At 39.8% G+C, this 24061-nt stretch overlaps 1 protein-coding gene across 2 annotated transcripts; it reads right to left on the bottom strand.

Annotated features, from left to right (window-relative positions):
- Positions 1–12670: 12670 nt before the first annotated feature.
- Positions 12671–19939, bottom strand: LOC122675524 (5-hydroxytryptamine receptor 3E-like). 2 transcript variants are annotated; one of them, XM_043874405.1, is made up of 9 exons: positions 19876–19939; positions 17707–17873; positions 17119–17163; positions 15175–15284; positions 14851–15020; positions 13964–14124; positions 13410–13614; positions 13008–13235; positions 12671–12900 (listed from the first exon to the last, which is right to left on the bottom strand). In XM_043874405.1, exons 1-9 carry the CDS (start codon positions 19937–19939, stop codon positions 12671–12673), a joined length of 1380 nt encoding a protein of 459 aa, XP_043730340.1. The 2 variants fall into 2 exon arrangements, with proteins under 2 accessions (XP_043730340.1, XP_043730341.1); XM_043874406.1 differs by lacking the exon at positions 17119–17163.
- Between the last annotated feature and the right edge of the window lie 4122 nt (positions 19940–24061).

Raw genomic sequence — 24061 nt, 5'->3', positions numbered from 1 at the left:
CATACTTTCATATGTTAAAAGGCCATTTGTATTGGTCAACCACCAGTTCTAGTTCTTTTTGTAAATTAATATATTGACATTAAGGTTTCAAAATGAGTCTTGAATATCAACCAGTCTAAAATGTAAGCTCTGTGAAAATTGGGGCCTTCTGTCTGTTTTATTCACTACTGTATGCCAGGTGTCTAGAAGAGTACCTGGCACATGGTACATGCTCAGTAAATATTTGCTGAATGAATGACTGGCTGTTGCCAGTCAGTGAGGGAGAGTCTTATTGACTTTAGTCTGATAAGTAGAAGTAATTTCAGGCTCCTCCAAGCTGAAGCTTATGCTTTTTGTTTTGTTTTTTAATTGTAGTAAAATACATGTAACAAAATTTACCATCTTGGGACTTCCCTAGTGGTCCAGTGGTTAAGACTCAACTCTTTTACTGCAGGGGGCATGGGTTCTATCCCTGGTTGGGGAACTAAGATCCCATTTGCCGTGACACATGGCCAAAAATAAATAAAATAAAATGCATCATCTTTAAAAAAATTACCATCTTAACCATTTTAAGTGTACAATTCAGTGGTATTAGTACATTCGCATTGCTGTGCTTCCATCACCACCATCCATCCACAGAACTCTTCATGTTGTGAAACTGAAGCTCTGTATCCATCAAACAATATTAGTAATTTCCCATTCTCTTCTCCCCTATTCTACTGTCTACATGATTTTGACTATTCTAAGTACTTCATTTAAGTAGATTAAGTAGACTCATACAATATTTGTTCTTTTGTGACTAGTTTATTTCACTTAGCATAATGTGCTCAAGTTTCATTCATGTTATAGCATATGTCAGAATTTCCTCCCTTTATAAGGCTAAATAATATTCCACTCTATGTATACACTACATTTTACTTATCCATTCACTGTGAACCCAAATGAAACAACACTTGGGTTGTTTCCATATTTTAGCTAATCATGAACAATGCTGCTTTGAGCATGAGTGTATAAGTATCTGAGTCCCTGCTTTCACTTTTTTTGGTTATATATCCAGAAGTAGAATTGCTGGATTGCATGATTTAATCTTAAACCACCATACTGTTTTCCAGCAGCTATACCATTTTACATTCCCACCTACATGCATAAGGGTTCCAGTTCCTCCATATCCTCACCAAAGCTTGTTATTTTCTTTGAAAAAGTTTTTCTTTTATAATGTCCATCCTTATAGGTGTCAAGCGGTATCTCACTGTGGTTTTGATTTGCATTTCTCTAATGACTAGTGATGTTGAGCATCTTTTCATGTGCTTATTGACCATTTGTTTATGTTCTTTTGAGAAATGTCTATTCAAGTCCTTTGCCCTTTTTAAAATAAATTTTGTTGTTGTTGAGTTGTAGGAGTTCTTTGTATATTCTGGGTATCAATCCCTTGTCAGATATATGATTTTCAAATATTTTCTCCAGTTCTTCAGGTTGCTTTTTTACTCTGTTGGTAGTGTCCCTTGATGCACAAATGTTTTAAATTTTGATGAAGTCCAACTTACCTGTTTTTTTCTTTTGTTGCCTGTCCTTTTGGTGTCATATTCAAGAAGTCACTGCCAACCCTGTGTTTTCTTCTAATTGACACTTTTTTCCTCTCCAGGTTCTACCTGTAAAGATGTCAAAATAATGGTTTGATATGTCCCCTTCAGAGTACCCTTGATACATGTACAAGAGCTGCACTTTTCTAGACACTGCCAAACAGTCAGGGCTCTGGTTTTTGTATGTATTGAGCTGGTAGATTAGGGCACTTTCAGAGTAAATCTTAGGGCTTTTTGTGCTTCTCAGCTGGGCTTACTTGTTGCTTAGTGATTAGAGTTCATGATCTGAGCCACAGTCAGCTCCTGGTCTTGTTTTTGCTGACTATATAGAGCTTCTCCATCTTTGGCTGCAAAGAATATAATCAGTCTGATTTTGGTATTGACCATCTGGTGATGTCTATGTGTAGAGTCTTCTCCTGTGTTGTTGGAAGGGGTGTTTGCTATGACCAGTGCGTTCTCTTAGCAAAACTCTATTAGCCTTTGCCCTGCTTCATTCTGTACTCCAGTGCGAAATTTGCCTGTTACTCCAGGTATTTCTTGACTTCCTACTTTTGCATTCCAGTCCCCTATAATGAAAAGGACATCTTTTTTGGGTGTTAGTTCTAGAAGGTCTTGAGGTCTTCACAGAACCGTTCAACTTCAGATTCTTCAGCATTACTGGTTGGGGCATAGACTTGGATTACTGTGATATTGAATGGTTTGCCTTGGAAATGAACAGAGATCATTCTGTCATTTTTGAGATTGCATCCAAGTACTGCATTTCAGACTCTTTTGTTGACTATGATGGCTACTCCATTTCTTCTAAGGGATTCTTGCCTACAGTAGTAGATATAATGGTCATCTGAGTTAAATTCACCCATTCCAGTCCATTTTAGTTCACTGATTCCTAAAATGTCGATGTTCACTCTTGCCATCTCCTGTTTGACCACTTCCAATTTGCCTTGATTCATGGACCTAACAGTCCAGGTTCCTATGCAATATTGCTCTTTACAACATCGGAATTTACTTCCATCACCAGTCACATCCACAACTGGGTATTGTTTTTACTTTGGCTCTGTCTCTTCATTCTTTCTGGAGTTATTTCTCCACTGATCTCTGGGAGCATATAGGGCATCTACCGACCTGGGGAGTTCATTTTTCATTGTCTTATCTTTTTTTCTTTCCATACTATTCATGGGGTTCTCAAGGCAAGAATACTGAAGTGGTCTGCCATTCCTTTCTCCAGTGGACCACATTTTGTCAGAACTCTCCACCATGACCCGTCCGCCTTGGGTGACCCTGCACAGCATGGCTCATAGTTTCATTGATTTAGACAAGGCTGTGGTCCATGTGATCAGATTGATTTGTTTTCTGTGACTGTGGTTTTCATTCTGTCTGCCCTCTGATGGAGAAGGAAAAGAGGCTTATGGAAGTTTCCTGATGGGAGAGACCACTCAGGTATGACCTAAATCAAATCCTTTATGATTATACAGTGGAAGTAACAAATAGATTCAAGGGATTAAATCTGTTAGACAGATCTAATGGACTAGCGACAGAAGTTTGTGACATTGTACAGGAGGCAGTGATCAAGCCCATCCCCAAGAAAAAGAAATGAAAAAAGCAAAATTGTTGTCTGAGGAGGCCTTACAAATTTCTGTGAAAAGAAGAGAAGCAAAAGGCAAAGGAGAAAAGGAAAGATATACCCATTTGAATGCAGAGTTCCAAAGAATAGCAAGGAGAGATAAGAATGCCTTCCTCAGTGATCAGTGCAAAGAAAGAGAGGAAAACAATAGAATGGGAAAGACTAGAGATCTTTCCAAGAAAATTAGAGCTACCAAGGAAACATTTCATGCAAAGATGGGCACAAATAAAGGACAGAAATGGCATGGACCTAAAAGAAACAAAAGATATTAAGAAGAGGTGGCAAGAATACACAGAAGAACTATGTAAAAAAGATCTTCATGACCCAGATAATCATGATGGTGTGATCACTGGACTAGAGCCAGACATCCTGGAATGTGAAGTCAAGTGGGCCTTAGGAAGCATCACTATGAACAAAGCTAGTGGAGGTGTTGGAATTCCAGTTGAGCTATTTCAAATCCTAAAAGATGATGCTGCAAAAGTGCTGCACTCAATATGTCAGCAAATTTGGAAGACTCAGCAGTGGCCACAGGACTGGAAAAGGTCAATTTTCATTCCAATCCCAAAAAAGGGCAATGCCAAAGGACGTTCAAACTAACACATAATTGCACTCATCTCACATGCTAACAAAGTAATGCTCAAAATTCTCCAAGCCAGCCTTCAACAGTACGTGAACTGTGAACTTCCAGATGTACAAGCTGGATTTAGAAAAGGCAGAGGAACCAGAGATCAAATTGCTAACATCCATTGGATCATCAAAAAAGTGAGAGAATTCCAGAAAAACATCTACTTCTGCTTTATTGACTATGTCAAAGCCTTTGACTATGTGGATCACAACAACCTGTGGAAAATTCTTAAAGAGATGAGAATACTAGACCCCCTGACCTGCCTCTTGAGAAATCTGTATGTAGGTCAAGAAGCAACAGTTAGAACTGGACATGGAACAACAGACTGGTTCCAAATCAGGAAAGGAGTATGTCAAGGCTGTATATTGTCACCCAGCTTATTTAACTTATATGCAGAATACATCATGAGAATTGCTGGACTGGATAAAGTACAAGCTGAAATCAAGATTGCTGGATGAAATATCAATAACTTCAGATATGCAGATGACACCACACTTATGGCAGAAAGTGAAGAACTAAAGAGCCTCTTGATGAAAGTGAGAGAGGAGAGTGAAAAAGTTGGCTCAAAACTCAACATTCAGAAAACTAAGGTTATGGCATCTGGTCCCATCACTTCATGGCAAATACATGGGGAAAAAGTGGAAACAGTGACAGATTTCATTTTATTGGGCTCCAAAATCAGTGCAGATGGTGACTGCAGACACGAAATTAAAAGATGCTTGCTCCTTGGAAGAAAAGTTATGACCAAACTAGGCAGCATATTAAGAAGCAGAGACATTACTTTGCAAGCAAAGGTCCATCTAGTCAAAGCTATGGTATTTCCAGTAGTCATGTATGGATATGAGAGTCGGATTATAAAGAAAGCTGAGCGTTGAAGAATTGATGCTTTTGAACTGTGGTGTTGGAGAAGACTCTTGAGAGTCCCTTGGACTGCAAGGAGATCCAACCCGTCCATCCTAAAGGAAATCAGTTTTAAATATTCATTGAAAGGACTGATGCTGAAGCTGAAACTCCACTACTTTGGCCACCTGATGCGAAAAACTGACTCATTGGAAAAGAACCTGATGCTGGGAAAGATTGAAGGCGGGAAAAGAAGGGGACGACAGAGGATAAGATGGAGGGATAGCATCACCAACTCAATGGACATGAGTTTGAGTAAACTCTGGGAGTTGGTGATGGACAGAGAAGCCTGGAGTGCTGCAGTCCATAGGGTCATAAAGAGTCGGACACAACTGAGCGATGGAACGGAACTGAATTGAACTGATCAGAGCCAATTATTCATCTCCGTGAGTGTTTATTTTTCTAGTTTCTTTTAGCTCTGGAGTCATTGTTCTGAAAGTTGAGGATTCTTTTTTTTTTTTTTTTTTGAGGATTCTTAATATGTTATCAGATAGCTGAGATTTTTACTGTTCATGTCCTAGCTTGCTGGACTCTTCTCTTTTTTATTATCACCTCCAGAGATGTAACTAGTCTCCAGAGGTATGACAGTTCTCTTTGTCCAGGCTGAGCGTTGAAGAAAAATATTTTTTAAACTTTCTCAAAAGCTCAGTTGAAACAGGTTGAGATCATTCAATAGAAAATTCACTTAAAAAGTTAAGGGAGGAGAAGGGCAGAGAAAACAGAAAATAAAAGTGTTCTTTGGCTAGGCCCTGAAATACTGCAGAGTGGTTTATGGAATTAGGCAACACCACCCCCTAGAGGTCATTGTTGTCCACCAACCAACTCACCAATTGTTAGACTGCTGAGCCTGAATGGCAAAGGCTAAATAAATATGAAATGCCGGGCTGGTTGAAGCACAAGCTGGAATCGAGATTGCTGGGAGAAATATCAATAACCTCAGATATGCAGATGACACCACCTTTATGGTGGAAAGCGAACAAGAACTGAAGAGCCTCTTAATGAAATTGAAAGAGGAGAGTGAAAAAGTTGGTTTAAAACTCAACATTCAGAAAACTAAGATCATGGTATCTGGCCCCATCTCTTCATGGCAAACAGATGGGGAAACAATGGAAACCGTGACAGACTTTATTTTCTTGGGCTTCAAAATCACTGTGGATGGTGACTGTAGCCATGAAATTAAAAGACGCTTGCTCCTTGGAAGAAAAGCTATGACAAACCTAGACAACATACTAAAAAGCAGTGACTTAACGACTGAACAACAACAACTAAGATGTTGAGCATCTTTTCATGCTTATTGGTCACTTGCATGTCTTCTTTGATGAAATGTCTATTCAGATTCTTTGCTCCTTTTATTTATTTTTTCATTTATTTTTATTAGTTGGAGGCTAATTAATTTACAATATTGTAGTGGCTTTTGCCATACATTGACATGAATCAGCCATCGATTTACATGTGTTCCCCATCCTGAACCCCCCTCCCCCCTCCCTCCCCATCCCATCCCTCTGGGTCATCCCAGTGCACCAGCCCCGAGCACTTGTCTCATGCATCCAACCTGGACTAGCGATCTGTTTCACTCTTGATAATATACATGTTTCGATGCTGTTCTCTCAGATCAGCCCACCCTTGCCTTCTCCCATAGAGTCCAAAAGTCTGTTCTGTACATCTGTGTCTCTTTTTCTGTCTTGCATATAGGGTTATCGTTACCATCTTTCTAAATTCCATATATATGTGTTAGTATACTGTATTGGTGTTTATTTTTCTGGCTTACTTCACTCTGTGTTATGGGCTCCAGTTTTATCCATCTCATTAGAACTGATTCAAATGTATTCTTTTTAATGGCTGAGTAATATTCCATTGTGTATATGTACCACAGCTTTCTTATCCATTTGTCTGCTGATGGGCATCTAGGTTGCTTCCATGTCCTGGCTATTATAAACAGTGCTGCGATGAACATTGAGGTACACGTGTCTCTTTCAGTTCTGGTTTCCTCGGTGTGTATGCCCAGGAGTGGGATTGCTGGGTCATATGGCAGTTCTATTTCCAGTTTTCTAAGGAATCTCCACACTGTTCTCCATAGCACCTCAATTCCAGAAAAATAAATGACCCAATCAAAAAATGGGCCAAAGATCTAAACAGACATTTCTCCAAAGAAGATATACAGATGACTAACAAACACATGAAAAGATGCTCAGCATCAGTCATTATCAGAGAAATGCAAATCAAAACCTCAGTGAGGTACCATTACACGCCAGTCAGAATGGCTGCTATCCAAAAGTCTACAGGCAATAAATGCTGGAGAGGGTGTGGAGAAAAGGGAAGCCTCTTACACTATTGGTGGGAATGCAAAATCTTTGCTCCTTTTAAAATCGGTTATTTGTCTATTGCTGAGTTTATAAGAAATGTTTGGGTTTTTTTGGCTTCGCCATGTGGCATGCAGGATCTCAGTTCTCTGACCAGGGATCAAACTCTGCACACAAAAGTGCAGAGTCTTCAAATATTTTCTTCCTCTCCCTTTCTTGATGGTTTGTTTTAGCTCTTGCATCTAGGTTTAGAGATCCGCTCTGAGTTAATTTTTGTGTATGGTGTGAGATAGGGATCCAAACTCATTCTTTTGCATGTTGATATCTAGCTGTCCCATCACCATTTGCTGAAAAATATTTATTTTACCTACTGAATTGTCTTGGTCCATTTGTAAAAAATTTTTTTTTTCATTTGTAAAAATTAATTGATCATAAATGTTAGGGTTTATTTCTGAACTCCCAGTTCTGTTTCATTGCTCTATATGTCTTTCTTTGTGTTAGTACCACAATATCTTGATTATTGTGCTCTGTAGTAAGATTTTTAAAAAGATTTATTTATTTATTTATAGCTGTGCTGGGTGTTCGTTGCTATGCAGAGCTTACTCTAGTTGTGGTGAGCAGGGGCTACTCTCTAGTTGCGGTGTGTGGGCGTCTCACCGTGGTGGCTTCTCTTGTTGCAGAACATGGGCTCTAGGGTGTACAGGCTTCAGTAGTTGTGGTGCATGAGCTTAGTTGTGCCACAGTCTGTGGAATCTTCCTAGACCAGAGATTGAATGCATGTCCCCTATATTGGCAGGCAGATTCTTAACCACTGGTCTGCCAGGGAAGTCCTTTTTTAAAAAATAATTCTTAATTTTATTTTCAAGTTGTTTATTGCTAATGTATATAAATACTTTTTTTGTATATTGATCTTGTATCTTATTATCTTGTTGAACTCATTCATTAGTTCTAATAGATGTTGTAGTGAATTCCTTCAGATTTTCTATTTATAAGATCCTATCAAAAAAAAAAATCCTATCATCTGCCAATGTAGTTTTATTTCTTCTTTTCCAATTTCTGCCTTTTATTTATTTTTATTGCCAATTGCCCTGGCTAACACTCAGTACAATGTTGAATAGAAGTGGGAAAAATGGGCATCCTTATTTTATTCCCAATTTTATGGGAAAAAGTTTCAGTGTTTTGCTATTTACTGTGATGACAGCAGGTTTTTCACAGATGCACTTTATCAGGTAGAGGAATTACCATTCTATTTTCAGTTTGTCGATTGTTTTTGTACTGAAAGGTGTTGGATTTTTGTTAAATGCATTCTCTGCATCTATTGAATTGACCATGTAGGTTTTGCCCTTTGTTCTTTTAATATGGTACTACATTAATAGTTTTTTTGATGTTAAATCAACCTTGTATTATTGGGATAAATTCTACTTGCTTATGGTGTATAATCCTCTTGATGTGTTGCTGGATTTCAGTGTGTAAGTACTTTGATGAGAATCTTTCTATTTATGTTCATAAGGGATATTGATCTTTAGTTTTCTTTTTGTAATATCTTTGCCTGATTTTAGCATCTGGGTAATAACACTGGTCTCAGAATTATTTGTGAAATATTCCCTCTGCTTCTAATTTTTGAAAGAGATTGTGTAGAATTGATATTAATTATTCTTTACATATTTGACGGAACTCACCAATGAGGCTCTCTGGGTGTGTGGGAAGGTTTTTTTCAAGTTTTTATAGTCATTTTAGGTTTGTTTGATATTTTATCATGATTAAATTGAAGTTATATACCTTAAATCTCTTTATAGATCCCTTCTTTTGCTCTCTCTTTATATTTGCAATTTGTGGGGCAAAAAAGTTTTGAATGATGCAACATTTAATGGCTCACTTTCAAAAGTGACTATATAGCAAGATAATAGGCACTTTGAGAGTGAAAGTAATATCTATGTATTTTTATATCCCTCTTTAGCATATAAAGGACCAGGCCTCTCTGTTTCTACAGAGAAACAAAATATATATTTTCTGAAGAAAAAAATAGAGAGAAATCTTTAGATGTTAAGAAATAGACTCTAAGGGACTTTCCCGGTGGCTCAGTGCATGGGAAGACTGCACTTCCAATGTAGGGGGCATGGGTTTAATCCCCGGTTGGCGATCTAAGATTCTATATGTTGCACAGTCAAAACATTAAAAAAAAAAAAAAAAGGAGAGAAATTGACTCTTGTGATTGTAGAGGCTAAATCTGTAACATAACCTGAAAGATTGGAAATTTAGGTAAGAGTTGATTTGAAGTGCTGAATTTGAGATCTACAGACCAGACCAGGAGGCTGGAAACTCAGTCAGGGTTTCTGTGTTGTAACTCTACTTTATTAAGGTATAATAGACAAATACGTTGCATTCTTGAGTAAGAATTCCTTCATCAGAAACATCAGTCTTTGCTCTTAAGATCTTCAACTGATTGGATGAGGCTAACCCACATTTTGGAGGGTAATTTGCTTTAAAGTCTGTTAATTATAAATGTTAATCACAGCAACGTTCAGACTATTTTTTGACCAGACAACTGGGTACTATAGCCTAGCCAAATTGACACGTAAAATTAACCATCTCAATTACCAAGATGGATATTTAGGACAGAGGCTCCTACTGAAGTAGAAAGGTTAAAAAAAAAAAAAAAAAGGAGAAAGAGAAGATAATGTTTAAGGTATTTGATCAAAAAATTTAAAGACTTTATGAGAGTAAAAAATGTGTTTTTTATTTTTTTCTTATAATGTTATTTATTTATTTATTTCTGTGCTGAGTCTTTGTAGCTGCGCGGGCTTTTCGCGTGTTGACTAACAGGGGCTACTCTCTCGCTGCAGTGTGCAGGTTTTTCATCGCGGTGGTTTTTCTTGTTGCAGAGCATGGGCTCTAGGGTACACGGACTTCATTAGTTGCGGCATGTAGGCTCAGTAGTTGCAGCTCCCAGGCTCTGGAGCGTAGGCTCAATAGTTGTGGCACACGGGCTTAGTTGCTCTGCGGCATGTGGGATCTTCCCGGATCGGGGATCAAATTCACGTCTCCTGCCTTGGCAGGCGGATTCTTTACTACTGAGCCACCAAGGAAGCCCTTCCCAAAGTGTTTTTAATTAAAACATTCGATAGGTGAACTACGAGTAGAAATGGTCACTACTGAGGACCGAATTGGTTGTCTGGAAGATTGATTATAACACAAAACCAACCTACAAAGAAAGGAGGGCATGATGAAAAAGAGCTTGGAGGGCAGATCTGCTAACCTGTGATTAGCAGAAATTCCAGCACAGAAAAAGATTAGATGGAGGGCAGTGTTGCTTAAAATGAATTGTCTTGGTGGGGAATCAATATAATAATTTAGTTTTGGAAATTAATGAAAATATATTGGTCTAATTATAGTTGTTAGGAACATAATCATGAAAGTACTTAAAAAGTATTATAGGACTTAAAATTTATAGGAGGAAAAAAATTAATAAAAATTAGACCGAGCCAGCAAAAGCGAGGAAATGGCAAATAGAGAAAACAACACCAAGGAATATAAATCATAAACACAAAATGTATGGAAGGAATAAAACCAACTGTATTTTTTCTAAATGTAAATAAAGCTGAATCCATTTATCAAAAGAAATGTTGAATTAAATAAAATCCAGCTTTATGTTATTTATATAACTTCATCAAAAGTAAAGTGACAAGGAAAGGTGGAAAATGAATACCTGAAAGATGCACAAGAAAATGGGGAGCTTGGTGGCTGGAAACAAAGATGGAAGGGAGACATGTTTTACTCTTTTGTGCCTTTTAATATTTGTACCTTGTATGCATAATAGTTTTTCAAAATTAACCAAGAATTAATAAAATAAATATGCAAAAATATTCTGCCTGCCAATGCAGGAGATTCAAGGGACTAGGATTTGGTCCTTGGGTCGGGACAATCCCCTGGAGTAGGGAATAGCCACCCACTCCAGTATTCTTGCCTAGAAAATTCCATGGACAGAGGGCTACAGTCCATGGAGTAACAAAGAGTTGGATACGACAGCACGCACACACACACACACACACACACAAAGCTAGAGTGGCAACGTTATTATCATACAAATGGAAATGAAGTTCAGAACACATTGAATGGAATAGATAGTGCCATTATTTAAGGATAAAATCAGGGACAATTCAAGATATAATAACCATACACTTTTATGTATCTTATGAGGTAGCAGTCAAGCATATAAAAGAAAAACTACAACTACTCAGAGAATTTGAATAAAATAGCACACACGGAGAGGATTTAAATGATTCAATCAATAAGTTCTATTTACAGAAGTACATGTAAATAAGGAATATATACTTTTTAATGTCCTGAAACAGAAAATCAATCATGAATCCAGCCAGAAAGAAATTTTATAAATTCAGAAAGTTTCTAAAGTCCTTGATCTCTGATGATAATCCAGGAAACTAGAAATTAACAATGAAGAGATAACACTAGCAAAACCCACTTATCCAGGGATATAAGAAACACTTTCCTAAATAGGTTTTAGATCAAGGAGGAAATAAAAACTCAAGTTATGAACTGTCCAGGAACTAATAAAGAGGAGAACATTTCATTCTAAAACCTATAGGATACAGCTCAAACTGTGTCAGAGTAAAATTTATAGGAAGACTGAGAATATTTTAACTGAGAATTCAACTTAGAAAATTAAAGAATAAAATTAAACAATAAATTAGGAGAGTATTAAATTGAAGTTAGTGTAAGAAAATGAAAAAGATGAGTAAGTGAAATGAAAAATGAGTAAGTAAATGAAAAAATGAAAATCTGTGAGTAAGAAGGGCTTCCCTGGTAGCTCAGCTGGCAAAGAATGTGCAATGTAGGAGACCCCGGTTCAGTTCCTAGGTCAGGAAGATCCCCCTGGAGAAGAGATAGGCTAACCATTCCAGTATTCTTGGGGTTCCCTGGTGGCTCAGTCTGTAAAGAATCTGCCTGCAATGAGGGAGGCCTGGGTTTGATCCCTGGGTTGGGAAGATCCCTTGGAGGAGGGCATGGTAACCCACTCCAGTATTCTTGCCTGGAGAATCCAATAGGCAGAGGAACCTGGTGGGCTACAGTCCATGGGGTTGCAAAGAGTTGGACATGACTGAAGTGATTTAGCACACACACGAGTAAGAAATACATCTTTAAAAATGCCTAAGAAAATTAAAACTTCTAATACAGGACATTTGTCACTTTGAATTGTCATCAAAGCTTTATTGCAGGCAGAGGGATACACAGATGATATTTTGAAACTATCAGTCCTGGATAGTTAACTTTTTATCCCAAAACATGACAAAAAGCCAGAGTTGTCTGCAAAATGATTTATTGGGGCCAGTTAAGCAGGCAGAGGAGGTAGAACTGCTAAGCAGAAGATATAAAGGGGAGCCCAGAATCTCATGGGAAGGCTGAGGGAAGCCAACAGAATGCAGGAACAGAGGAATTGTTCTTGTTTTAGTTGTAATTGGGTTGAGACTGACCGGCAGGGCTGGATTAAGATGCATGGAATGTAGCAGGAAACTTTATCATCTTTGGGGTCAAACAGTCAGTACTCAAGACACAAAGCACAAAGCACAAGACTCAAGCACAAAGACCTGGCGACCCCTGGAGGCCAGAGCAACTCAGCTGGATGTGCGGGAGCGGACAGATGTCATGCCTAGGTGTTCCAGAGGATGATGACTGTGACAATGGAAGTGGCCAAGAAGAGCAGGTAGAGGCAGAAGAGCCAGGTGTCCATCATGTGGCTGAACTGCACCCACAGGCTGACCAAGTGCTGCTTTTGAGCCTTGTCTTCCTGCTGGGCCCTTGTGGACCCAGGGCATCCATTTAGCTCTGTCTCTCTGGGACCTGGCAACTTTCCCACCAACTCCATGGGCTCCTTCACACCTATGGAGAGACAGAGACTCAGCCATGGGCCACCAGGGTCAACTGGGGAATTGTGGGGGTAGGGAAGACGGTAGGAGCAGAAAAGCGGAGGTGATGGAAGAGGAAGCCTGGGCAGTGCTGACTTCCCTCACCAGGCAGGTGGTCAAGGCCTGTGTTTCCCTTCTGGGGCACAGCGGGGCAGCATGTCCTTGGGTTGGTGCAGTGTAGAAGCAGGAAATGGAGCCAGCGAGGCACAGGTGGAGGCTGGGTGGTGGCCAGGTGCAGCAGGTAGGAGATGAAGATGGTCTCCAGCAGGCTGAGCACCATCAGGGACAGACACAGGGCAAAGTAGACACCTGGAGGGAAGTTGGGCCTGCCTGAGGGCCAGAGGCACCAGCCAGGACTTCGTTCTTCTCTTCCAATCCCACCCTGGGAAGCACAGCCTCTTTTGCCCAATATATTTCCCTTCCCTGAGCCAGTTCAGCCAGTCCCTCCCACCCTTCTCTTCTCAAGAGCTGAAGGGGCCATACTGATGAGGGGGGTGCCACTGGCAGGGAGTAAGTCATTCATCATGAGCAGGAAGACATTGTAGCCCAGCAGAAGAGTTATCTTGAATGGGGCACGGTTCTCGCTTCCTGCTGGCAGATAGAAGCTGAGGGCATCAATGGTGACCAGAAAGCTACTGGGTACCAGGAGATTCATAATGTAGAGTTTGGGTCTGCGCCTGATGGCCACCTGGTGAGAGGGAGAGGAAGGTAAGTGAATATGGGATTCAGAGGCTGCTTGGGATAGTAGTGACCGTTTCTGTCTCTGCCATTCTCATTGGTCTCTTATCACTCTGGTATCTGGAGCTGTGCAGACAGCTTCATAATTTGGTGTAGAACTTGCTGAGGGAGAGTTAGATTAGAGCCATAAGCTTTAGGAAGGAGTGTGTGGCTGGGCAGCAAGAAGAGAGGGTTCTGGTCACTGGCAGAAGTGGTAAGATTGAGAAACCCTGAAACTTGGGAGATATCCATTTGGTGGAGATTGTAGGCAGCTCTACAAGCAAGAAGGAAGGAAAAAGCAAAGGCCTCTGAGCTCTCACATAGAAGATGATCTGATCATACAGGTTGGTGCCCACAGACTTCTTTGGGGTGGCCTTGTTGATGCCCAGGAGCTCCCATTCTCCATGGGTCTGAATGATGTCCTGGGATGTGTCTGTTATTTCCCACACTTCTTTCTCCATGCCCAGTGATATGTACTCCACTGAAAGGAAGAGCCAAATAATTTTCCAAAGATAGTCTCCTATTGACTCAACTGTACTCTTTTCCCATCCTTTCATTCAACAATTTTTTAAAGTTCTTTATAAAAAATATTTATTTATTAATTTGGCTGCATTGGGTCCTAGTTGTGGCATGTGGGCTTAGTTGCTCCAGGGCATGTAGGATCTTAGTTCCCCAACCAGGAATTGAACCTATGTCCCCTACATTGGCAGACAGATTTAATCACTGAACCACCAGGGAAGTCTCTCAGCAAATAGTTTTGAGTGCCTACCATATGTCAGGAAATTTGCTAGGATCTGGGGATGGAAATGCACAATATTTTCCCAACTCTCTAGGTAATAGCTTATGGAAAAAATTTAAGCATCCAAACAGACTTAATCTTTGCTGCCCTTGGTCACTGTGCATGCTAAGTCACTTCAATCATGTCCTACTCTTTGCGACCCTATGGACTGTAGCCTGCTAGGCTCCTCTGCCCATGAGATTCTCCAGGCAAGAATACTGGAGTGGGTTGCCATGCCCTTCTCCAGGGGATCTCCCTGACCCATGGATCGAACCTGTGTCTCCTGCATTACAGGCAGATTCTTTACTGCTGAGACACCAGGGAAGCCCATTTGTCACCATTTATTCATAATTTTTTTATACATTATTTTCTGTTGCTTTATTGGTTGCTCTTATTGACTCCTGTCCCTAAAACTCTACTTCAGCTCACCTGTGTAGAGAAATGAGCTGAAGGTGAGGGTGCAGTTCTGCTGGTCAAAGGGGAAGTAGAAGATGTTCAGGTTACAGATGCTCACCACCTTCATGGGTTTCTTATACCTGATGCGACCTTCATTACTTATGAATGCCTTGAGGCTTTTTGGGGTCTTATCCACATCCATGCTGTAAGAGGAATGAGGTGGGAGGCAGGAGAAATGTTTTTTCTTCTTACCCATCTACTCCTTTCTCAGCCATGTAAGACCACTTACAGTGGCCTTTGGTAGACTGTGCACCATTGTTGCCAGAAGGCGGGACTTCCCCAGCCCTTAATACGCACAATTCAGTGATGAAAATGTCTGGGAGCCATAGGTTCTTGGTTGCCACACTGATCTTCGAGATGCCCTCACACTCCTCTGGGTTCCAACTGATAAATGGGTTGTCCCAGACCTAGAGCCCAGATGGAGGAGAGGTGAGAGCCTGATAGGAATCAGGGTTATTTTCTCTGCCTTTTAAATTTTTCTTTAAAATAGAAGCTATAAAGTATTTCAAACACATAGAAAAGTATATAAAATAATGTAACAAATATCAGTGTATCTAACACCCAACTTGTGGAGTCAGTATTCTGATAAATATATTTTGGCTTTTTTTCAAGAAATAAGAATTGCAGATAGAATTGAAGCTCCTTATGTCCATTTCTTCATAAACTTTGATCCCTCTGCTTTCTCACTTCTGTGGGAAATTACTGGTGATCAGAGAAATCCTGTCCTTTCTGCAGAAGGGTTGAGATTCAGAGTTGAAAGGTCAGTGGCTCAGCCTCTCTGAGATAGAATTGCCTTCGTGTGAAATAAGGGGAGGGGGGTAGTGGGATTGAATGAAATTAGGCATGTGAAAGGATTTTGTGTACTGTAATGCTATTTTTAGGTATTATATATTAGTCTCAAGGGTAGTTTTAACTGTCTTCTAGGCACCTTTGATCAGTTTCTACTGCAAGGATACCTTGAACAAGTCCTTGGGTTCTATGAAGCCAAGAGACTTGATGGTCTTCCTCTCCTTGGCAGGTGCAAGGCACCTTCCTTTCTTGTCTCTGGGATGACCTTTCCAAATTCTCCTTTCCAAAGCTGGTGACCTTCTCTGGAAACTGTTTTCAAGGACTATCCAATTCTGAGGCTGGGGGACTTGTCTATTCTCAGGGCATTTACAATGTCAGCAGCTGCAGTTTGTGGAACCACAGCCAGAACAAAGGGATACATGCACATTAAATAAAAATTTATACTAGACCAGCACTTCTCATACCTAACTGTGCATATGAAATACCTGGGGACTGTGTTGAAATGCAGATTCTGCTTCATTAAGTAGGGTGACTAATTCATCCTGGTTTGCTGGAGACTTGGATTTAGCAAAATTACATTTTCTGAGAATTCCTCAGTCTTGGACATGCTGGGATTGTTAGTCTCACTAGGAGGGGTCCTAGATCAAGTGCATTTCTAAGCTTCCAGGTGGTGCAATCAGCCAGTGCTCCCCATCTGGGAGCCACACTTTGAGAGCAAGATTAGGTGATCATGACTGTTCTTCCACTCCTCTCTCCTTCCCTTCAGCTGGTCTTTTCAAGTTGGAAACTGAAGTCATTTACTTTGATTTTCCCTCTCATTTTCTAATTAAAGAACTTAAGGTAGAAATTTTCCAAAGTTATATTGGGTTGGCCCAAAGTTTTGTTCTCTAACGTCTTACAGAAAAATGTGAATGAACTTTTTGGCCAACCCAATACTTTAGCTACATCTACTAGACTTTCATATGTAATCTTCTTCTTTTTAATTTCTACTTAGTTGTTTATTTTCTCTTTATGCCAACATATTTTAGAAATTTAATTTTAAATTTCTAAGAAATAAGATTTTGGGGAAGGGGGCTACTCTTTGTATTTTGTATTATAGTCAGAGATTGTGGTCTAGATAATTTTTGCTTTCCTTCCTTTCCTTCTCGGTGGCCAAAAATGTGGTCAGTTTAGGGGAATATTCCATCTGTGTCAAAAAGATTATGCATGATCACTGTACAAAGTTTGATATGTTTATTAAATCAAGTTTATTAAAAGTTACTATATGTTTATTCTTTTTTGACTTGATTTTTGAAAGCAGTTTATTGATGCCTTTCACCATGCTTGTAGATTTTAAATTTCTCTCTCATGTGTTTCAAAGTTATGTTTTGGGATACCTAAAGGGTCATAATCTTTGTTTAAAGTCCATTCTGACTGTAAATAAAGGGAGAGAATAAACAGTGTTGGTCTTACCATTTCCAGCCACAGAAATGATGACAAGAGCTGTAATTGTTCATCCTGTCAAAAGAATTTCCTGTTTCCAGTATGTTGGTGGTACAAAGTCTGTGCATCCCACCCATTGCTCATTTTTGTTTATCAAGCCCCAAGGTGTGAAAGCTGTGCTGTGGTCAAGTCCGACATTACAGGTCAAGGACAGAATCTTGATCAAAACATATGTTAGGCCATGGGCAGAAGAGATCATGGCAGGACTGGATTAGAGTAGTGCTTCATAACCCTGGCTCTATCTTTGAATTACTTGATAAGTTAAAAAAATTCTGATGCCCATGTTTCATCCAGTCAGAACTTCTGAAGTGGACCTGGACATTGGTATACAGCCAGGGAAGAGAGTCATGTGGGTGACAAGAATAGAAACTATCTTCCCTGTATGGTTATACCTCATCCTGCTGAACTGGATAGAACTTCTTTGGGATCCCCACAGGGCACATGCTTATAGCAATGATGGAGGAAGCTTCAGTGTGTGGTTAGGGGTTTGGGGGTTGCCTTGCTGGGAGCTGGGAAAAGGTTAAGCATACTAAGGAGAGCTAGAGAGTCAGTACTCACCACATCTAGGATGGCAGACACAGTGAAGGAGATGTTGACTATGGTGGGGATGCTGTAGTTGATAACTGGACGGAAGGCCTTTCTCTCAAACACTGAATCCAGAGCAGTGGTATACAACCCATTCTGGCCAAACCCTGTGCAGTTGATGGTGAAAGTACTGCCTCTTCCTGTAGTCAACATAGAACATGTGAGAATTAGGGGAGAACACTTATGTTCCCTATATGAGAGGGTCCCAGGTCAGGAGCTTGGGGGTAGCCTGTGATATTAATGATAGTGAAGTTGCTCAGTCATGTCTGACTCTTTACAGCCCCATGGACTGTAGCCTACCAGGTTCCTCTGTCCATGGGCTTTTCCAGGCGAGAATACTGAAGTGGGTTGCCATTTCCTTCTCCAGGAGATCTTCCCAACCCAGGGATTGAACCTGGGTTTCCCACATTGTAGGCAGATGCTTCACCATTTGAGCCACCAGGGAAGTCAATATTAATGATACCTAATATTTATTGAGCATTGACAGTGTGTCAGATATAGTTCAAGCCCCTTAAATGGATTACCTTATTTTTTAATCCTCCCAAGCCCCTGTCAGGTAGAAACTATTTTTATCCTCATGTAATATATGAGTTAACTGAGTTGCCATAAGAGGAAGTAAATTTCTGCAGTCAAACAGATCATAAGAGGCAGAAACTGGACTTGATCCAAGCCCAGGTTTGTCTAATACTGCTCTACCATATACCCCCAGGAATGAAATGGAGAATAGGGGAAAAGGATCACCATGATCCAGGTGCCAGGCACTTCCCACAAGGTGAGGAAGGAAGGGTTGGGCTGGAAGGCAAATGATAGAAACTAACGTGGTGAGCTGAATTAGGGCTCTAGGTTCCTTGCTAATGTTTCTTTCTCCACGCAAAGCATGCCCAAATCTTTATGCAAACTGAGCCCTGGGGCAGCAATAGCCATCATAGAGAATTACATTCCTGGGGCCCCAAAGAGAACACATTTGTTTCACCTTAACCACCCCAACCTTCCTTCTCCCTATTTTGCCACTCAAATGTGTATCAGCCTTCTAGTTTGAGCTTTTGAGGTGTTGTCTTCCCCTTTCTTCTGACTATTAAAGATTCTAATTTTCTACCAATGCAAATTTATTAGAGCAGTAACAACCTGGAATGAGAAAGATGGTTAGTGACCTCTGTGATGAGAACATCAAGCCTTATCTTTTCCCAGAGTGACTGCTTTCCAGGCAAATCCTTGGATCATTCTGTGAGCAATGAATATTCATACGTTAATCACTGTGAGTGGCCAGAGAAACATTTATCATGTTTTTTACTGCCTAGACTAGGTGTACAATTTGTGTTTCTTCTCTGCACTGGCCTCTAAAGCACCTCTTGTTCAGTCCTCTCCTCATTGAATCTTCTTAAGCCCCTATCAGTTAGAAACTATACTTTTGTCTTCCTACACCTCACCCTTATTCAAAAGTCACATGACAACCTAAGGGGGTAAAATGCCATTTATTGGCACCTATCAAATGCCAGGCACTGTGTGGTCTCTCTCATTGAATCCTCACAACACTTCAAGGTTGCCCTATTTTACAGATGAGAAAATGGGAGCTCTGAGAAGTCAAGCAATTTGCCCAAGGTTACACAGGTAGCCAAGTGAGGGACCAAAATTCAAACCCAGACTTTCTAGCGCTCAATCCCATGTTCTTTCCAGTATACCATGTTAACTTCAGTATACCAGTAAAGCACACTGTAGCTTTACTCTCCACCTGCTGCTCTCTGACATCTTACCTAACCTAGAGCACTTGGATGCAGTAACTAGTGGGGAAGTTATGGCTGAAATTGGGCCCTTTGCTGCAATGGGGTAGGTTTCAGAGCTATAGAGAGAAAGACTTAACACCTGCGCATAGAAAGATGGATGGTCAAGGAGGCTAAATGGTAGAGAAAACAACTGGGGATGGTTCATGAAAAAAAAGTAGAAGAGTCCTTATGTAGCATGTCAATAGAAGGGGATCTTATATCTTTCAGAGAAGGAGAGCCTATTTGGATATTATGGTAACATAGTTATGAAATAACTATGCCCACCTTAGATAATTTCTACAAGTTGGAAATTTGAAAGCACATCTTAGGTGTTCTCCTAGAGAGGGTCCTTGCTTCTTTTCCTGTGTTGCCCATTTCTTACCTGGAAGCAGAAGACTGAGAACAAGGTAGGAGAGTCTCTCCCTGTGGAACCAACTTCTGTCCATCTTCTTTGTCTAAATTCTCCTATGAGCCTGTACCAGGACCCAAGAATTCCCAGATTAAGAGAGCACAGGCCACACCTAGAGTCTAACTTTGAATACTTACAGGATTAACTGACCACTGACATTTGTAACCTTGGAAACAGAGTTCCAGTTGTCTTGTCATTGCCCTTGCTTGAGGTTTAAGGCTTCTCTCTCAGATGTTTCACTACAACATGTGTGGTTGTGGATTATCTGATATTTACTATCTTTAGATCGTGGTGTGATCTCTCAGTCTGTAGATTCATCTCTTTAATTCTGGAAAGTTCTCAGTTATTAAAAAACATTGTATTTTTTCTATTCTCTCTTAGTAGACATATGTTGGATAATTCCTTCTTTTTTTTTCTTTCTTTTATTTTTATTAGTTGGAGGCTAATTACTTTACAGATAATTCCTTCTATCTCAACATGCCCCTTAACCTCTTTTATTAGTTTCCTATAGTTTTTATGACAAATCACAAACTTACTGGCTTAAAAAACCTCTATTTGTTATTTTACAGTTCTGTAAACCAGAAGTCTGAAATTTGTCTCACTGGGCTAAAATCAATGTTTTGGTGTGACAGCATTCCTTCTGGAGGCTACAGGAGCAAATCCATTTTCTTGTCTTTTCCAGGTTTTAGAGGCTACCTGCATTCTTGGTTCAGGGTCCTATTTCTCTGTCTTTAGAACCAGCAACACTGAGTCACTTCTCTCATTCTAATGCTTTTCCACTTATATGAAACTTTGTGAATACATTGTGTCTACCTGGATAATCCAAGCTAATCTTCTCATGTCATGGTCAGTTGATTAGCAACCATAATTCCATCTGCATCCTTAATTCCCCCTTTTCCATGTGACCTAAACATATTGCTAAATTTTAGAGATTGAGATGTGGACATCTCTTGTTGTTCAGTTGCTCAGTCATGTCTGACTCTTTGCGACCCAATGGACTGAAGCATGCCAGGCTTCCCTGTCCCTCACTATCTCCTGGAGTTTGCTCAGATTCACATCCATTGAGTCGATAATGCCATACAACCATCTCATACTCTGTCACCCTCTTCTTCTCCTGCCCTCAGTCTTTCCCAGCATGAGGGTCTTTTCCAATGAGTCAGCTCTTTGCATCACATGGCCAAAGCATTGGAACTTCAGTTCTTCCATCAGTCCTTTAGCATTTAGCATCAATCCTTCCAGTAAGTATTCAGGATTGATTTTCTTTAGGATATTGATTTTCTTTAGGTTTGATCTCCTTGCAGTTCAAGGGACTCTTATGAGTATTCTCCAGCACCACAATTGGAAAGCATCAATTCTTCAGCACTCAGCCTTCTTTATGGTCCAACTCTCACATCTGTATATGACTACTGGAAAAACCATAGTTTTGACTAGATGGACCTTTGTTGGCAAAGTGATGTCTCTGCTTCTTAATACGTTGTCTAGGTTTGTCATATCTTTCCATCCAAGGAGCAAGTGTCTTTTAATTTCTTGGCTGCAGCCACCATTTGTAGTGATTTTGGAGCCCAATAAAATGAAATCTGTCAGTTTCCACTTTTTCCCCATGTATTTGCCATGAAACGATGGGACCAGATGTCATGATCTTAATTTTTTGAATGTTGAGTTTTAAGCCAGCTTTCTCACTTCCTCTTTCACCTTCATCAAGGGGCTCTTTAGCTCCTTTTTGCTTTCTGCCATAAGGGTGGTATCATCTGCATATCTGAGGTTATTGATATTTCTTCCGGCAATCTTGATTACAGCTTGTGATTCATCTAGCCTGGCATTTCACATGATGTACTCTGCATATAAGTTAAATAAACAGGGTGTACTCCTTTCCCAATATTGAAACAGTTTGTTGTTCCATGTCCAGTTCTAACTGTTGCTTCTTGACCTGCATACAGTTTTCTCAGAAGGTGGGTAAGGTGGTCTGATATTCTAGGGGACCATTATTCTGCCTACCATGTGTCTCTTTCATATTTTTCACCTGTTTATCTGTGTCCCTAGTGATTTCCTCAGTGTTAGCTTCTGGGTAACAAATTCTCTTCTCAGTTGTGTTAATGTATACCCTCTGACCAAATAGTCCTAGACCAAACACTCATAGTCATGTAATCAAAATTTAAAACTGTTCTGATTTCTTTGAGATGCCAACTTTGACACTGACTTTAAGCTTTCTTCATGTGAATGTGACCTTACAGCTTCCTAGCTAAATCAGCTGCAGTAAGTCCCCTGCATACAAACCTTCAAGTTGTGAACTTTCAAAGATATGAGCATACCACTGGATGCCAGCTCTTATACTGTACTACTGTACTTTTCAAGATACTGTACTGTAAGATTTAAAATGTCTTCTTTGTGTCTGTATTTTAATGTATTGTCTGTGTATTATTATTATGTATTATTTGTGTGAAAAGTATTATAGGCCTATTATAGTATAGTACTGTATAGCCAATTGTGTTAGTTGGGTACCTAAGTTAACTTTGTTGGACTTAACAAATTGGGCACTCTTGGAACGGAATTCATTTGTATGTAGGGGACTTAGTGTATAAACACTGCAAGCTTATGCTGTGACAAAGAATGTAAGTTTCTAGTAACCAATCACAATAGAAAACAGTGTACTTACTTATTCATGCTTTATAAACTGAGTTGTAACCACTGAGGGTCAACCTTCCTAACCACTTCTGGTTGGAAGTCTCTCTATTCTCAGTTTGTTTCTTGCTCAATGATACATTCACATCAAATAAAGTTCTCTGAATTTTCTTATGACAGAATATACTTATTTTACAATTTCAGATTGTTTTATTACATTGAGTTTTTAGTATGCTAACAGTTTTGTTAGCTTTGTCTCTTTGTGGTTTGTTTCCTTATGTGATTTTTATTTATTTATTTAGTTCCATTGGGTCTTAGTTATGCCATGCATGATCTTTTGTTGCAGCATGAGAGTTCAGTGGTTGTGATGTGAGGGCTTAGTTGCTCTGTGGCATGTGGGATCTTAGTTCCCTGACCAGGGATTGAACCCACGTCCCCTGCACTGCAAGGTGAATTCTTTACCACTGGACCACCAGAGAAGTCCCTGAAGTGAAATATTTGTAAATGATATCTTTCTCCTTGCATGATCTCTTCAGAATTTGGAAACTTTTATTGAATGTTCTTAATTTCATGACATATTATGATTATATTTTCATGACAATATGGTTACTGGCATTGATTTAGTAAGAATCATCTCCTCTTTACTAACACGTTGAAATTTTTGATTAAATAACCAGTGCCCTGCCTGTAATGTTATATTTGAGAATGATACTTATTCAATCAAATGTGGTCAGACACTTCTAAGGAACAAGAATTGACTTTATGGAGCCAATGCTTACAAACCCTTCCAGGAATACTGGCTGTTACCTAACTTACAGGGTTACCAGCTTTTAGGTAGGTAAGGCCACCTTCTACCAGACCCAAGAATCTAAACATAGCCTGGGGTCTTCAAGAGTAGAGGAATTCACCCAATGGGTACTACAGCTGCTTAGCCTCAAGATGCTTTTAGAAGTCAAATTTGAGGTTTTTGGGAAAACCTACAGCAAAGCAAACTTAAGAACACCTAAAGGGCAAATTACAGCTCTTTTTTTTGCCACTGTAAACAGTGAAGCCATATGTTATGAGACCAGCCTTATCTTGTGATCAAGAATAATCTTTCTTTGAGGTTGTTTTTGATTAAAAGGGAGGAGATTATAGAAAAAAATTGTACTTCAATGAAAAGCTATGGTTTTGGGTAACTGTTTCCAGTTTTCTGATTATAGCCCTGTCCATTGCCTTTGGATTATTTGATAGCTCATTTTAACTTATAACTGAGTAATTGTTCTTTACAGCATTGGATTTTAGTTTCACCACCAGATACACCCGCAGCTGAGCATCATTTCCACTTTGGCCCAGTCACTTCATTCTTTCTGGAGCTATTAGTAATTGCCTTCCACTCTTCCCCAGTAGCACCTTGGACACCTTCTGACCTGGCAGGTTCATCTTCCAGTGTCATATCTTTTTTCCTTATCATACTGTTCATAGGTTCTTGTTGCAAAAATACTGCAGTGGTTGCCATTCCCTCCTCCAGTGGACCACGTTTTGTCAGAACTCTCCACTA

Source organism: Cervus elaphus, chromosome 19 (assembly GCF_910594005.1).
Source record: "Cervus elaphus chromosome 19, mCerEla1.1, whole genome shotgun sequence".
Lineage (NCBI taxonomy): Eukaryota > Metazoa > Chordata > Mammalia > Artiodactyla > Cervidae > Cervus > Cervus elaphus.
Note: the sequence above shows the minus strand (reverse complement) of the source record. Positions and strands in the feature narration are given on the sequence as shown.